This window comes from Haliotis rufescens, unplaced genomic scaffold (assembly GCF_023055435.1).
Source record: "Haliotis rufescens isolate VD_foot unplaced genomic scaffold, xgHalRufe1.0.p SCAF_5, whole genome shotgun sequence".
Lineage (NCBI taxonomy): Eukaryota > Metazoa > Mollusca > Gastropoda > Lepetellida > Haliotidae > Haliotis > Haliotis rufescens.
In genome coordinates this window covers 62150285-62168766 of record NW_025964223.1, presented here as the reverse complement: position 1 = coordinate 62168766, position 18482 = coordinate 62150285, and the positions used below count along the sequence as shown (strand labels likewise).

The 18482-nt window shown below is 38.0% G+C and overlaps 1 protein-coding gene across 1 annotated transcript in view; it reads right to left on the bottom strand.

Moving 5' to 3' along the window:
- Positions 1 to 551: 551 nt before the first annotated feature.
- LOC124143869 (inositol polyphosphate 5-phosphatase OCRL-like) overlaps positions 552 to 18482 on the bottom strand; it is a 65923-nt gene continuing 47992 nt past the window's right edge. The window contains exons 20-25 of the mRNA XM_048384472.1: positions 18267 to 18377; positions 16751 to 16858; positions 16363 to 16447; positions 14005 to 14132; positions 13057 to 13168; positions 552 to 8740 (exon numbers count right to left, since the gene is read on the bottom strand). Of these exons, the coding sequence (XP_048240429.1) occupies positions 8595 to 8740; positions 13057 to 13168; positions 14005 to 14132; positions 16363 to 16447; positions 16751 to 16858; positions 18267 to 18377 (690 nt within the window). The 3' untranslated portion in view covers positions 552 to 8594. The remainder of the gene's footprint in view (positions 8741 to 13056; positions 13169 to 14004; positions 14133 to 16362; positions 16448 to 16750; positions 16859 to 18266; positions 18378 to 18482) is intronic.

Genomic DNA, 18482 nt, shown 5'->3' with positions numbered 1-18482 from the left:
CCTAATTTGACACCAGTAGGTAGAACCCTAGACCCCAGCAGTGATAACTCACAAGGTGCCTATTGTAACTGCTATTCTTTGAGTGGCATTGTCATATACTTGTTACACAACTGCTGATCAATAAATCATTTTTGTGTTTATATTAAAGTTGGTATTTCCGCTGTCCAAATTGTGCAGTAAGGCCGTCTTTTTGTTGATGGTCAATTGGAGACACAAATGCGAAGCTTAATCAATGCGAACAGACCACTCGCATTCTTTCGCACTTAATTCCTGCTCACGTTAATTTCAATAGTTACAGTTTTCTCTCCTGTTACAGACTGGTATTCCTGAACATCTGGGGCAGTCGGGTAGTCTGGTGGTTAAAGCATTCGCTCGTCACACCGAAGACCCGGGTTCGATTCCGGACACGGGTACAATGTGTGAAGCCCATTTCTGGTGTCCCCCGCCGTGATATTGTTGGAATATTGCGTAAAACCATACTCACTCACTCACTCCTGAACATCTGGTACTGCTTTTTTAGCTTAATTTGGAGAAAATACAACAAAGGATGATTTTCCAGCTATTCTTCACTTTAATAATGCACATAACGATAAATCATATACAACAGCATAGTAACATAAAGTAACATAACCTAGTACAAATGAGTACTTAAAACCGGTGCCATTTGTCAGCACAGCATGGGACAACTTCACAATGTTTCCTTCCTGCACATCCACAGTTGTCACTTACAATCAGTATCAGGGATAGTGTTACCTGGGGTAAATGATGTAAACCTTTACAATACATTCTGTTTCATATTCTGAGTTGTGGCTTGCAATGTCCCGTGGGGGTTCCAGAAGAGAAACACCCTCAATAACTGTTTGTTGTAGGATCTGTTTATAATAGGATTGTGTGTTTGTGACCTGGCTGACTGTGTGTCATTGTGCCCAGACAGGATTGATTGTTGTTCATGCTGTCACCCAGTGGCTGTCTCCAACAGATGTAGAGACTACATTGTTTTCAACAAAAGGAGCAGTTCCTGCTTGTCACATCAAACAATCTCCATTGTGATTAACATGTGCATTGAGTTGTCAAAATGTCTGAGAGAGTGAGTGAGTGAGTTTAATGGGTTTTATGCAGCTTTCAACAGTATTTCAGTTATATCACAGCATGTCAGCCTGATGTGAGTGAGTATGGTTTTATGCCGCTTTGAGCAATATTCCAGCAATATCATGGCAGGGGACACCAGAAATGGGCTTCACACATTGTACCCGTCTCGGGAATCGAACCTGGGTCTTCGGTGTGACGAGCAAACACTTTAACCACAAGGCTACTCAACCGCCCCATCAGCTTGCTGTGGAAGAAAGGTCTCAAACCTGTACCACTAAGTAAGAATCCAGAATTTTTGTTGGTTTGCTGCTTAAGACTGCACTCGGCAATACCTCAGACCAGACAGTCCAGTGATTGACATCATGAGCTTCGATCTACGCAACTGAGATGTAATGACCAAATCAGCAAGCAATATCACCTGATCCCGTCAGTCGCATCTTATGCCTTTTAAGGTATTAGAATCCCCGAAGCACAGATATGGACAAACCTAGAAACACAAACAGAAGGGAGGGGAATTCTCTCCCAAGATCATGGGTTTCTGGCACATCTTTGAGATGCAACTCTGAACAGTTGATTGCAGCGTCTTAGATGAATAGGCCACCCAAGCCCTCGAGATGTTTCGACAAGACTCTGGTAGGAGTCAATAGGAGATCAACTTTGCGATGATGCACAAGTGTGTTACATTACACCAGCCATGTCAGTGGTTCAAGGTTCAGACTGGACTGCTTGATCCAAGGCTGATCTTGAACAGGTCAACTAACACAGCTGCCATATTGTTGAGGGGGGGTGGGGGAGGAGGAGGAGAGAGATGTCTACTACTCCCTACACCATATACCAGGGTAGGGTCATGGTTGTTATCTCTCAGATTAACATTTTAAAAATCTGTTAAAGAACACTGTCATTCTATACCAACTTGAAAGATAAACTTAAATGTTTACAAACCATGGTGATGAGTGAGTGAGTGAGTATGGTTTACGCCGCTTTTAGCAATATTCCAGCAATTGGGACACCAGAAATGGGCTTCACACATTGTACCCACATCGGGAATCGAACCCGGGTTTTCGGAGTGATGAGCGAACGCTTTAACCACTAGGCTACCCGACCACCCCCACCATTGTGATGAAGAAATCAAAGATAAAAAGGACAAATTAAGTGCCAAATATTGAAGTTAAGGACATACATTCATTCATTATTTCTAAATAAATCTGGCAGCAACACAAATACTTCAAAACTAAATGAAGAAACAGAATGATGTACAGACATAGCTTTCCATGTTGATGGAATACAGCAACAATTTGAGCAAAGATACCTGAACAATCCACCATTGGCAAGCTTTTCATTCATACAAACGGGGAAATTTCACTGTAGCATTCCTCCATGTGTCTCTGACACAACTACAGCACGTCATGGGGCTTCAGTGTTTCACAGACCAGAAAGGCCTAAATAGACAGGGTTGGATAATGGCAAATTTTGATTTGGAAGAAAATAAAGGGCTGATAGAAAAAGTTGGTAATTAGGTCTTTCCATGAGTAACACATGGGACCAACCATGAGATAAGAGACCTTATGGGTGAAAAATCACATTTTGACTTCTTATTATCTTTTAAAACCACAGTATCCTAGGACCACAAAAATATAATTCATAACATTCAATTAATATTTATCACAGAGATACATGTCATCAAACATTTGGACTCATTTTCTGCAAAGTCCCATTTTCAGTTTTATAACTGCTTATGTAATTATTTCAGTTTTTAGACATAATGCCTGATTAATTGAAAGTAGACATGTATGCTGAAATGTTTTGAAATGATGTTTTTATTACATTACAAACTGACCAAAGAAAAATATGACATTAATGTACCGTCCACACATATGGCGATATATACGGGGAAAATTGACGTCAAACGTTTTTCTTTATGACGTCACAGCACAATGGTATCCTAGCACCAATAAGGTCCCTTTTCTCCTGTTGGGTCATATATTTATTTTGAATAGACATTTGTTGAAGCAAATATCAGTAATTTAAACTGTTGTGATGTCACTTTCAGTCTTCAAATGTAGCATATAGTGATGGACAAAAGTTAAACAAATATCAATGTAACTGATCACTGATCGAAATGCTCATTAGCAGTTTTACAAAGTCAGGTCTGTGTACAGGAATACCATCATTTACTATGAAAGTGTATTTTTAGTTAAGTAAATTGTAAACCACTTATCCTTTTTCTTCTTCTTCCTGTAACCATGACAACATGAGCATTGATAAAGATGAAGAACAACACATCAAATTTAAAAAAGAAAATTCTGTAAGTTTCCAAATAATTGTTTTATATTCTCAAAGGATGAAACCCACTTCGCTTTCTTGAATGCAAAATGAACTGATTGGAAGTAGGCATGAGGATATGTTACTATTGACCATCAGTATGAGGGTCTGAGGTATAGAGAGATCTGCCCAAGCTTCCCGCACAAAGGTCATATTAAGATTACAATCATTTAGCATTTTAGAAACAATGTTGTAGCTTTCTAAAGCAGACAAGCCCAGATAGCTCTCACACATTTTACACTGATCTAAACTGAAGGCTCACTAAATATTATAATCTACATCTACACATAACAGTCATATCATCTTACAACCTCCATACCGTGTGGGTATACAGTTCTGAAAAATGCATATGATCATAGAGTTCATTATGTCATGTTTTATTGTCGTCAACTGAATATAATCATAATATGCAACTAAGTCATAAAGATGTTGCACACACATCTTACACACGCTGGCGGAAAGGAAGGGCTCCACTTCTCAAGGAGATTGCTGTGCCTGGACTATCATCTCACTTGAACATAGATATACAACAGTCATAGCGCCAAGATTGCTTTGTGAAACTGGGCACAAACACTTACAATTTTCTCTTAGGGCAATAAATATGGACTATAAACAGTACATGGACTATATACAATATATTTACAGTATTCTTTCTGTTCTGTTGAAAATATTCTAGACTGAAGATGACACAAAGGCACACATCACAAAGGTGCTACTTGCAATCATTTTGAATCATACTGACTGATAGAGCAGTATTTTGGTCCATACTCTTTTGACTATGAAATTAGATATTACACAATGTTTCCTTCACAGAAAATATGGATTCGTGAATCTGTTTCTGATTAATATGGGGATCAGATGATACAACTTGCACTGATCAAACGATATTAACATGAAAGACTTGCCTTTGACTGTCTTCAAGAAGAACTATTTCAAAATTGATACTTACTTTCAGTTCAGTCAAGACCAGATTAATTACTTGGTTTTTACATAAAAAAGGCCATACTAAAAGGCCAATGGAAAAATGTATGATAATATCACTTTTAAAAGTAAACAATTCAGTCTTTTAGCCTTAATTTTGAAATGAACGGTTTTCAAAACTGGATAAGATATGGAAAGCAGATCTGTAAGACAGTACAGAACCGGTCTCAACTCATATTAATGAATTAATGAATTTACATATAGCATGTTTTCAGTGTCTCATGTCTACAGAATCTCTTAAAATACCTCCATCCTCCTCAATCCAAGATTACCATAACAAAGTCATAATTCTAAATTCCAGTTATATCACAGCGTACTGCTGATATAAAAGAATATATTTGATATATTTTCAAAATTTTCAATGTCATTTAAAATTCTGAGTTTTGATGCCCTTTTCTGGCAAACTCAAGCATTGTCGGACAGGTTGTTATCCTTTCAAAGGTACTGCATCTCTTCTCAATTGATCAAATAGATGTAAATTTTCAAAATGTGAACAAAAGATTATTTAAGATTGGTGTTGTCATGGCATATCAAATCTTTTTCATATTGTCTTTGTGCCCACGGAAGCAAAATGTGACAATTCATGTAGTTCCATTAGTGGAGATAGGGGCCAGACAACAAGCAGTTTCACAGTCCAAGAAATAATGCATCTCTTCCGTAAAGGACAGACTTTTTGTAACTGTTGTTGTACAGATTGTCCAAGCCAATCCAAGATGAGGAAGGCAAGAGAACAAAAATGTTGTAAGAGTTAGGCATGGATTTATGAAGGATTCTAAATTAAGTGACCCTGGAAGGCAAATTGTGATGAAATCATTATTTGGTTCAAAATTGTGATTTTGTTAAGTTCTTATATAACCAACATTCGGAGGTATTTTTACATTACATTCAGTGCAATAATGTTAAACTAAACCTCTTCCACTTTTAGATCCTATTATCAGTGATGTACAAGTCACCTCTATAAAGCTGTAACACATATACCTATATTAATGTGAATTGGAAATTTTTTAATCACAATTTGGGAATTTTGACTGACATTCGGGGCTGAATATCAGCTGCTGATCAGCTCTGAATTAACCCCTTTTAGGCTTTTTTTGTAATTTCCTTAAGATTCATTTTGAAAACACAAGAATTCACAATACGAACAAAAGATGAGATTAATCATTTCTAAACACATTCAAATTGTTTTGTTGTAAACTGAAGGCCAATGTCATCGGCCACAGGAAACAATTGGTATGGTCAATGACTGAGTTGAAATAAACGTGGATGCTCTTATTACCAAGATATTCTACAAGCTTCACACATGGCACTGGTAACCTACACAAATTCTCGATAAATATCAAACAATGGATGTTAAAGTTCACTCGGTTGGCTGAGCAGCAACAAGGATTCATAAACACAGTTTAGCAGCAAGTCATTTGCACCTCAAATACCATAGCAGATCTATATTCCAAATAACAAATAACTGTGAGAAACAAAACTGGTCAAATACAGTCAGTTAACAAGTTAAGTACATGTACTGCATTGCTCATCGATGTTAACATGTTCATTGATATTTATTGGTAGGCCAAGTTGCAGTGATCTCCAAAGAAGGACCTATTAATGACAACCATTGGTAAAAGCAACAGCGGTACAGAAGCTCACCTTCATTTACAAATTAAATCTTGAGTGGTGAGATTAGCAAACATATTACATTCTTTCTACAAAGAATATTTTTTAGCTAAAGCAAATAATTTACTGACGTAACTGATTTGCTGTTTCTGTGTGTGGCCATTTTTATGACTTACCTAAAAAAACCTATACACAGGATTCAAGTCTCATACTAATGGCAAAGAAGCTGTTTTATCTCAATAGGAGAATATCTTCCCCTTCTTATCTCAATTCTTGCTCTTTTGCTGTAAGTGAATGTTACTATTATGCATCTCTACATATTGTTTTGGTGGAATGGCTTCAAAGGGACAGCTTATGACAATATCAAGTGAACAAGAACAAAATACCTGTATAATCACAAGATCTTGAAGAAAACATTGCCATTTTTATTTAAGTCTGTCTCTCTGAATGAATGTCTCTCTATTATCACAATGCTGAAGTATTTACAATAAAAAACATTTAAAAGCCACCTATACAAATGTTGACATTAAACATTTTATATATAGCAACTTCTTTATTCTTTATAACACATTAAAGAGGTTGTTAGCCATAAAAAAATTAATGTCTTCATGTTCTACCAACTTCTAAATGCCTGTCAAAGACTTGACTGTATACAATTGTTGTCATGGAAACTACGCATGAAAACCACTTGTTCTTATTTAGAGATAAAAAAAGTTCAATTTTAGGGCCACCACAACATTAAATAATGTTTGCTTTTTTAGGACAAAAATGGCATTGTTTTACAAAGCAGTGGCATTAGGGCAAATGAAATCACCACTGAAGAATGGCTTCCTTACCTTGGAATGTAAAACCTATTCAACAAGAAAACAATCCATTGACTATTTATGCCTGGCTTCAGGGCCTCTATAATATGTTTTTAGTTTTGTTTTCCTCAAATTTTAAAAGGCCAAATACATGAAGCATAATTTCACATTGTTTTGTTTTGTTTGTTTGTTGTTTAATGTCCACTAAGCAATATTCCAGCTATAGGACAGCAGTCTGGCAATAATCGAGTCTGGGCCAGACAATCCAGTGATTGACGTCATGAGCATTGATCCACGCAATTAGGATACGATGGCATGCATCAACCAAGTGATCGAGTCTGACCACCCGGTCACGTTAGACTAACATTTTTACTTGCATTATGCACATTTATGATATCACAGAAATTGACATTCACACACAAACTTCACTGAATACACAAGCCACATTATATTTTCTTTGTTCACCTCGGGTTCCGAGCGCTCAACACTAACCTTGCTCCTTCAGAGCAACTTAATGTTAACTAAATCAGTATGGTTTTGGCCTGCCACAGGGTGATGTGTTGGTGAAATAGAATAAACATAGCAAATTCCTGCAAATATTTCATGCTTATTTCTGTCCAAAATAAAATATTAGAGAAATCATGATTATAATTCTAAAGCAAGTTTTTCCTGTAACACTGAAAATGTTCAGAGTGTTATCTGTTTTTAGTTAGAGATAGAAATCACTTGTATCCACTTAATTAAGTTTTTTTCTAATTTACAAAGACAAATATAATTAAAAAAAAGAAAAAACTGAAGTTCATGTTCTACTGATAAACTAACATAAGTTTTGAATATCGGGTACAATCAGTCAAAAGATAATGTTATTATTAAATGTTAAGTGCCAAAATGACAACGACAATATTTTAGGCTATACTATAAAAGAGTCAGACGATTACAAAAGGCATAAAGAAGAAACATTTGTGTGTGAAAAATGTGGCTATTTTGTATTTTATTAAAGGTGCAAGAACAGATTTCCCATGTTTTTATTTTACTGGAGTGCAATAAGATATAGGACAAATCTCTCCAAAACGTAATCTACCCTGAGTACAGAAATCAGGTGCTACAGGAAAAGAGAAATCCAATCATGCAGACAACTAAAATAGATTCATCAGAAAACATCATAAAGGTGATGCTACACATGTACAGCCGGGACCAAGTCTATTAAAGGCCTTACTCAAGACACATGAAACTTTGCTCATGCTTGCCAATGTGAGAAAACATGGAGAATGTTGGGCTTATCATGTGTTCATACAAACTGTGAATTTATGAACAAACATCGGTGGACAATTGTGAGTGTTTGAACTGTTACATGAAACAGGCTTTGTTGTTGCAAAAACATATTAAGATTATGGTGTGTTGACAATATATATTCCTATCAGAATATGCAAAAAACACATAAACCATAGATAAAAATGCAGCAAATCTGATCTTGCACCAGTAAACAAATTCTTAACAATACATTCAACAATAAGTACTTGTTACAATCTCTCCTAGCTGTTCTCTGTTTGAATGTAACTCATGTCTTTAGGAAAACTTTTCCAGACATTCTCGTTCATGCAAGGGATGGTAAATTCAAGTGACCGTTGCGTGGGCTGTGTAACTAACTGCTTGGCTGGAGTGCCATGATTTTGTGCACCACCGTCTTCGAGGGCTTGTACATTCTCCACAGTCAAAATCTGTTGGTTTCAAAGGAAGGAGCATCTTGTCAGTGTTTGGTAACAGTGAGACCATTTCTGATCAGAATGGCATTCATTCGTCATATTCATTGGTGAGAAAATGATACACAAATGCAGCCTTCTTTGCCTCTTCGATCCGTGCCTGTTCTCTGCGGGATGAAGGTGACCTGTCCTCCTTGCCTGGCCTTGACCTCAGGAACACATTGCCGAACAAGGATGCTGAAATGACAAGCAATATTTCAGAATCATCATGGCTGAGGACACCACAAACGAGATTCACACATTGTACCCATTGCGGAGAAAAGTACTCAGGCATCAAGATGAGGAAACGCTTTAACCACCCCACTGCCCCGACACACACTGGAAACAGATACTTTCATTAAAGACCTGATGTTCATTAAAGACTTGAAGAAAAAATCAAACAGAAAAAAAAAAATCTCTTTATGCACGAAAGCTATTCAAATGCAAAAAAAGCCAAAATATCCATTTACTTCACGTACAATGAATCCCCCCTCTGCCCTCTCAACTTACAATAAATTGATGCCATTACTTTATACAGGTCTCTGAGGCATATTTACTTAACTGATGCACAACTCCCAGTGATCTCTCATCAACATGATCAATATCAAGTCTTCTCTTTGTCTCCTTAATCAATTACACTTCTCAGATCTAAATGCCATCAATGTATTTCTTTTATTATTAGACAAACACGTTCCCTCTTCCTCAAACAAGTAATGAAACGGCAAAAGGAAGATTACACTTAAACTGTTTCATGATTTTCAACTGTCTGGTGCTGCTTTCTGGTGAAATGAAGTAAAGAAAGCAAATCGAACATCATTTATCAAATGAAATTTGTTTGGATGTGATCAATAACAAAACCCCAGTCATTCTATCAACTCATGAATTGCTCTTTTCGGTGTATCCACATTGCGTATCCTGCTCATCAACTTCAAAGAATACCTACTCCCCAGTGAAGGTGTCTGAAGAATAACGTCAATTGCAGAGCTGTCAATGTACATATCTACTGGGCAATGTACATGTGAGATCAAACAGTGAGTGAAGTCAGACATGTATGCAGGGGACTTCAAAGGAAGCTGAGCCCACTGTGCTCGTAGACGCAATGGTGCCTTCACAAGGAGAGAGCTGTTTCACGTCAAGTTACCATTATCTTTAAGCATGTCTGACAGTAGACATTACATGGTGCATACACAGAGGTAGAGTGAGTGAATTAAAGTGTTAAGTCACATTGGTAGTATTTCTTCTTCTTCTTTATTGTTTAACGTCGCACTCAGCAATATTCCTGCTATATGACAGCTGTCTGTAAATAATCAAGTCTGGAGCAGACAAACCGGTGATTGACATCATGAGCATCAATCTATGCAATTGGGATACAATGACAAAGTCAGCGAGCCTAACAGATCCTGGTAGTTGTTTCATACGGCAAGCATGGATTCCCTACCCCTGAATTCAATACCAATACTTCCATACCTCCAAATTCAATACCTCCAAATTCAATACCCCTGAATTCAATATGTGTAATTCCCAACCACTTATTTCCTATCCCTGAATTCAATACCCATAATTCCCTACCCTAAATTCCCAACCTCTGAATTTAATACATGTCTGGACCAGACAATCCAGTGATTGACATCATTACCATCGATCCACACAATCGGGATATGATGACATGCATCAACCAAGCATGAAGACCTGATCCTGTTAGTCGCCTCTTACGACAAGCATAGACGCCTTTTACGGCAAGTATGGGTTGCTGAAGACCTATTCTACCACGGATCTTCACGGGTCCGGCACTATTTCAGCCATATTGTGACTCAAGCATTTATTAACAAAATGTCATGTGAAACCAACTATTAACGTTACTCAACAAATGTTCAACTATCGGTATCAAAATGTATGGGTACTACCATCATCTTAGTGATGCGATAGTCAAAAGCCTGTTAAACCATGTAACATTCCTATGACAAAGCATATTACATCTCAACAACCACATTACAAATCTCCAACCACATTACATCTCTACAACTATATTACATCTCCTCAACCATATTACATCTCTACAATGTTATTACATATCTACACCCATATTCCATATCTCCATATTACATATCTACAACCGTATTACATCTCTACAACCATATTACATCCCAACAACCATATTACATCAACATTATTACATATCTCTAACCATATTCCATATCTCCATATTACATACCTAGAACCACATTACATCTCTAAAATCATATTTCATATGTCAAACCATATTACTCCCCTACAACTATATTACATCTCTACAATCATATTACATTTCTTTACCCATATTACATATCTACAACCACATTACATCTCTAAAATCATATTTCATATGTCCAACCATATTACTCCCCTACAACTATATTACATCTCTACACCCATATTACATTTCCTTACCCATATTACATATCTACAACCACATTACATCTCTAAAATCATACTTCATATGTCCAACCATATTACTCCCCTACAACTATATTACATCTCTACAACCACATTACATCTCTAAAATCATATTTCATATGTCCAACCATATTACTCCCCTACAACTATATTACATCTCTACACCCATATTACATTTCCTTACCCATATTACATATCTACAACCACATTACATCTCTAAAATCATACTTCATATATCCAACCATATTACTCCCCTACAACTATATTACATCTCTACAACCACATTACATCTCTAAAATCATACTTCATATGTCCAACCATATTACTCCCCTACAACTATATTACATCTCTAAAACTATATTACATATCGCCAACCATATTACATATCTACAACCATATTATATCACTAAAACCATATTACATCTCTACAACCATATTACATTTCTCCTACCATATTACATCTCTAAAACCATATTACATACTGTCAACCATATTACATATCTACAACCACATTACATATCTACAACCATATTACATATCTACAAGCACATTACATATCTACAACCATATTACATATCTACAACCATATTACGTCTGTCCATCCATATTACACATCTAAAACCATATTTCACCCTACAACTATATTACATCTATACAATCATTTCACAATTCTACACCAGTATTACATTGCTCAAACCATATTACAGCTCTACAACATTATTACATATAATTACATATCTCTAACAATATTACATAGCTTCAACCATATTACATCCCTACAACCATATTACATCTATACACCCATATTACACCTATAAAACGTTATAACATCTCTAAAACCATATTACATATCTACAACCAAATTACATCTATACAACCATATTACATCTTTTCAATGTTATCACATCTCTAAAACGATATCATATATCTCCAACCATATTACAGCTCTACGTTATTACATACAATTCCCCAAATTCCCTACCCTTTCCTGCAAACTGTTGTAAAAAAAACAAAATCAAGAATCTAACCAATTTCATTATCACTGTCAGGGCCATAACTTTAAATAAGAACCATTGATGCTACATACAGTGGAAAAGCCTAACTGACATTGCATGGACAAAGGGTGGAGCTGGCATCTTGCTAAGAAAACAATGCTCTTGCACACAGAAAGAGCTTGCTTAATGCTAAACTGGTATATGCTTGGACCAGTCCACTGCTGGTACCAAAGGTAGGGTGTATCATAATGTAATGAGTGAGTGAGTGAGTTGGGTTTAACACCGCTTTTAACAGTATTCCATATATATCGCGGCGTGTCAGCTTAATGTGGGAGGAAAGCCCGAAGTGATTCAGGTCTCAGACATTTACCACTTCGGTGAAACCCACGAGCACGGGTATGGTGCTGACAAACCTAGAAGCATAATCGGGGCAAACCGGGATTTGAACCCACAATCATAGGTTTCTGGCGTGCCCAAGGGACGCAACTCTGCACAGCGAATCGCGACGCCTTAGACGACTGGGCCACCTGTGCCCCCCATAATGTAATGAAAACTATAGAACACACAATACAACCTTCACAAGAATGACAGGTACAAAATGCTCCAACATCATTGGGGAGTGGCCTGTAGCAATAAATTTGTATTACCCCTATGGTTAGAAATAACCAAGTTCATATAAATCGGATGTGCACTAGTGCAAATATCACTTCACATGCACCGGTGCATTGTTTCAATCAAATCTGAAGCCACTCAAATCTTATTGCGATGTAAGGTCAAGGTCGTAAGGGGAGCTCAAAAGGATCCAGAAATAATGGGCAATAAAGAACTTCTTACACTTGCATGTGTCATACTGACTGACTTTACAAAACTTGTGTAAGAAATCATGTCTTACCTTCAACCTTGCTCAGGAAATACAAGAATTCTGACACCCGTTTCATGAAATCGTTACGACACACATGATAACCTCTTTGTATAAGACCACATGCACTTGATAAAAATCACAAATCTCATACATGAAATAACATGTTTCAAAAAGCTCTCACGCATTGAAGAGTGGCCTGTAGTAATAATATAACACATAGTTACCAAGGAATTTGGCTTCTAGATTGTTGTTCTCGCTGTGTTTAAGTAGTTCTCTAAGGAAAGCACACAGGTACTTGAAGACGTTTCTGTGACTCAGAGGAATCTTTTGTAGTGCCTGAAACATAATGAACACATGATCACTGATTAAACATTGTCATGATTATCTGACAAAAACAATGGGTGTAAAAGGCAAAATAGTGATGAAATTATATGAATGGATCACTGAAAATCTGTGTAAGCGTATTCACCTTTTGTTTGTTTGTTTGTTTGGCACTGCACTCATCAATATTCCAGCTATATGATCGAGGTCTGTAAATAATCCAGTCTGGACCAGACAATCCAGTGATTGACATCATGAGCATCGATCCATGCAATTGAGATGATGCGTGCATCAACCAAGTCAGCGAGCCTGACCACCCGATCCCGTTAATCGCCTCTTACGACAAGGATAGTCACCTTTTACTGCACGCATGGTTGCTGAAGACCTATTCTACCCCGGATCTCCACGGGTTATTCGCCTAATGAAGGAGCAAGAAGTAGCCCTGAACCATTACAAACAAAGAAGTTGTGATCCATAAAAGTGTCGTGTCTTCATAGTCTTCAAACTGTTTAATGCCTATCACAGACAAGTGATGCTAGGTATTTGAATACACTGCAATGAATGTACCCAACTGTAAAGCACCGATGTCTGAATGATCTACAGTAGAACACGGATATAACGAACCAGATAGTGCGAACAAATAGACACAACGAACTGTTACAAAATCCCTGATTTATCTCCATGATATTATCATTTAAATGTATGTATATAACGAACAATATATGTATAACAAACTGATTTCTCCGGTCCCTTGTAGCTCGTTATATCCATGTTCTACTGTATTTAACTTGAGTCTTCAGCTAAAGGGGATCAAGCAACCATCTGAAGCCATCTTGACTCCACTGACATACCTGTTTGCTGAGCATGAAGTTATTGGAGCAGTCCAGGCAGGTCTGATATTGGGCGAAGGGGATGACCGGCTGGGGGAGGGACTCAAGGAACAACAGCATCGCCTCGGCCACGGAGTGGACACTGCCAGCTGGGAGAGGTCAAGGAGGTCAAGCACAATGGCGGGATGAAATTATTGATGATGTTATAGATTCTCAGAAACCCTTCCTGCTTCCAGTCTACTATTTACATTGAACCTGAATATGCTGTCATGTATTGAATAGTCACAGACTTCCAGAAAAAAACACCCTGTCCAAAACTTGCATTCAAAATTTTCAGCTGAGGTGGAATTGCATTATAGTATCTAAAAAAATCAATCTTTCAAAACGTTGGTCATACAATGTATATCGATACAGATTATCCAAGTCAACACAAGTCAACACAATTTAACACAAGTTAACACAAGTCAACACAAGTCAAGTCAACACAAGTCAACACAAGCCTCAGTAATCCAAAACCATCCACATCTGGAAATATTCTTGGTAAGCCATTTGATTATAAGCAATTTTGAAAATGGTCATTTCACACATAGAGAATTTGGAATGTTTGTTAGCTAGCTTTATAACATCACACTCCAGCCTTATGACAGTGGCTTGAAAATATTCAAATATGGACCAGACAATCCAGTGATTGACGTATGATCTTCAAATTCATTGTTTGTTAGATCTCTATTCAATATCAACAATATCCAAATGACTTAAGGTAATGGCAATACGAGGTCTCTGATACTGTAAATCTTGAAATTAATGCGTCTCCAAATTAATACGACTGCTGACCCCTAGCCAAATTTGCAACTCAATATCAATGTGACTTCCCCCTCCCCATCCCCAGTGGAATGACACATAGCAATGAGCAAATAGCATTGCTTATTAGCGCTGAAAAGAGCACTTCCATAAAATAATAAAAAGTGTTTTCTAAAAACAACACATAGGTCATATGTTTATTCTGATGACTGGAATTAAAGGAAGTTCAAACACAACAAAAAAATTGAACCAACAACAGTTCACTGATTGGTATGCAGAGTGAGTGAGTTGAATTTAACGCCGCTTTTAACAGTATTCCAGTTATATCGCGGCGTGTCAGCTTAATGTGGGAGGAAAGCCTGAAGTGATGCAGGTCTCAGACGTTTACCACTTTGGTGAAACCCTGAAGCACGGGTATGGTGCTGACAAACCTAGAAACATAATCGAACCCACAATCATAGGTTTCTGGCGTGCCCAAGCCACGCAACTCTGCACAGCAAATTGCGGCACCTTAGACGACTGGGCCACCTGTGCCCCCTGGTATACAGAGGTGTCAAAAGACTTGATGGCAGATGAAACACAAAGGTTGCAGATCTGAGGAGTGAGATGAAGGCTGTTGGTGCACGTTGGGTCGTGGCAACCTTTGACGAAGTGTTGAGTGGGTGGCGTCTGTCTGGACTGCTAGAGTGGTCAATGATGCCTAGTTTGACACAAGTGGGTAGAACTCTTGACCCCAGCGGTGATAACTGACCAGATGCCTATTGTGTAACGCCTATTCTTTGAATAACTTTGTTACATACTTGTTACAACTGCTGCTCAATAAACCGTGTTTGTGTTTATATTCAAGTTGGTAATTCTTTATACTGTGACCCTCAGTAGTTTCTCATGTCCATATTCAGGCCACATCAATGTATGTTGTTTGTAGTATTTTATTCAAACTTAAGAGTAACAAAAATATAAAGACTTTAGGTATTGAACACGTTGGCTAAAAGTAACTAAGATAGATCTTTTAGGATTTTCTTGATAACTCTGAACAAGAAACTAAACCAAAGTGTTACTACAATTGTAACAAAGAAGTTGATCACCCATACTATTTCGTCACCGTGGCATTTAAGTAAGAACTTTTTTCAGAAACTAACTACACATTAACCCTGGTGACATTCATAAAAATTATTAATATTTTCTCCTGTTTCTTTTTGTTTGTTTGTTTGTTTGTTTGTTTGTTTGTTTGTTGTTTAACGCCGCACTCAGCAATATTCCAGCTATATGACGGCAGTCTGTAAAATAATCTAGTCTGGACCAGACAATCCAGTGATCGACATCATGAGCATCGACCCACGCAATTGGGATCGATGGCATGTATCAACCAAGTCAGCGAGCCTGACCACCCATCCCGTTAGTCGCCTTTTACGACAAGCATAGTCGCCTTTTACGGCAAGTATGGGTTGCTGAAGACCTATTCTACCCCGGGATCTTCACGGGTGTTTCTTGGTATATTGACCTGGGAACTGTGAAACAAGAATATTTTTGGTCTGGATTTATTGGAGAACATTGTGAATGTCCTGAGGGCAAGGATACGAATGAGATCAGGGTTGCCGGTGTCCAGTGCATCTCGTATCTGCTGTATTTCTCCCTGATTGCCTGGTTGCAGAAACAAATCCTCCTGCAACAGTCAGTGAGTGAGTTGGGTTTGATCTCAATATAATCATTATTTCCATTGTATCATGGTACAATAATTAGTGTTGGAGGAGAGCCCTAACTGGTGCATGTCATAGACATGTACACCACCAAGCAGCAACAAGGATCATAAACATCCTGGCCGTACAAAGGGATACAACTCCGCACAGCAAATTGAGAACTTAAGATCGTTGGGCCAAACATAACAATGTGAGTTTGTAGAAATAATAACAAAAATAATATACATCATTCTTTCGGATACGTTACCATAACAACGAAAGAAGCTTACCTGTGCTTTGCCATATTTGAAGAGGTGATTCACAAGACGAGCTATTTCTTTTGGACAGATGTATGGTTGATCGGAGCCGAGAGCAGACGTGTTTGCATTTGGAGAACCCTGTGAAGATGGGAGGAGACACGTTTATATATATACAGTGATCCCTCGCTACAACGCTACATTCGGGGTACAAAGGTACAATAGATAATTTGGAAGAAAGCTCGAAGCTGGCCTCGGACGGACTCTGAGAAATCTTGGATACCTACTTACAAATAATTGATGAGCGTTATAGATGATCAGCGGTTTAACGAAGGTCGAGTCCTAGGTAGTGGAACTTGAGTTTATTGAAAATGTTAGTAAATTATGGGAGCCAGGCCTTACCGTGCGCTATAACCGAGTTAGCGCTATATTGAAGGGCGCAATAACGAGGGAACATTGTACATGCAATCTAGCATCTACAATGACAACAAAGCATTCAGAGATTGAATAGAACTTGATACTTGACACAATCAGCCACAGGTCATCATCAAAGTATTAATATTACTGAGCTGGTGTTACAATGGGCTACAGATACGCAGCATGAGAATAATGAACACCTTACAAATTATTAACAATATACACATGTCGCCCAACGATTTGGAAGTTCGGCAGATTTCTAACATGTTGCCAATGGTTCATGATTGCTTATATTTAGTCCCAATTATTTATTAACAGTATATTGATCATATTCTGGGCTGTGACTTCGCCTAGAAGTACAACTTATAGTAGTTGCTTGTCCGTTCTGTGACAGCAGTCAACAATGTTCCAGCCATATCAAGACTGACAAACCAGTGATTTGGGCTTGGACGGGTAACTTGGGTACTCGGGTCAGGTGGGTCCTGCGTAGGACTGGGGTACCCACAGGACTACCTGGACCCGTGGTTATTCATGTGATAAATTGTTTAATGACAAAAATTCACTATAGCTCACTGGTTACACTACATGTCGCTAATGATCACATTTCTTTTCTAACGATTCCTTACATTCCTTTTGACTTGCATATGTTTGAGTAAAGATAATGCTTCTGTCAACTTCCGGAAACGCATGATCTGATCATTTGATACATGTATCTAAATAGTTTTGGCCAGGGCTGCGGCAAAACTATTCTCAATCAGACATTTTGTTTCCAACTCTTGGGACCTGCAGTGGGTACACGGGTAGGGTCAGGTAATAGGGGTGGGATACCCAGGTAGTAAATTTGGACTCGGCCCAGCCCTTGTAGTGTAACCATGGAGTTCTAGATAATTTTCGTCAGTAAACAATATATTATGTGACTAAGCACGGGTCTGGGTAGACATCTGCGTACCCGGATCCTACTCAGTACCCACCCGGCCCGAGTACCCGAGTTACTCATCCCAGCCCTTACAGGCAATCCACAAAGTCATTGAACCTGACCACCGATCCATGTTAGTCAGCACTCAATAGGGTGGAAAGGATTATTTTAACTCTGGTCCCTTTTTGGGATGAAATATGAAGTAAAATATCTTACAAATGAGATGAGGTCTCCGACTGCCACTTCTCTGATTGGTCCATGCATCTGGACAAGTGTCTCGATTGGTGTTCCAAAACTACTGGAGACGTACTTTCCACTGACAGGAATGTGTGACGGTTAAGGAGTGAATTTGGTAAAATGTTTCAGTTGGTAATATCACAGCTCTCATACAATCAGCCAAATTTCACACCGCATACTCATTTTAGCAAAAAG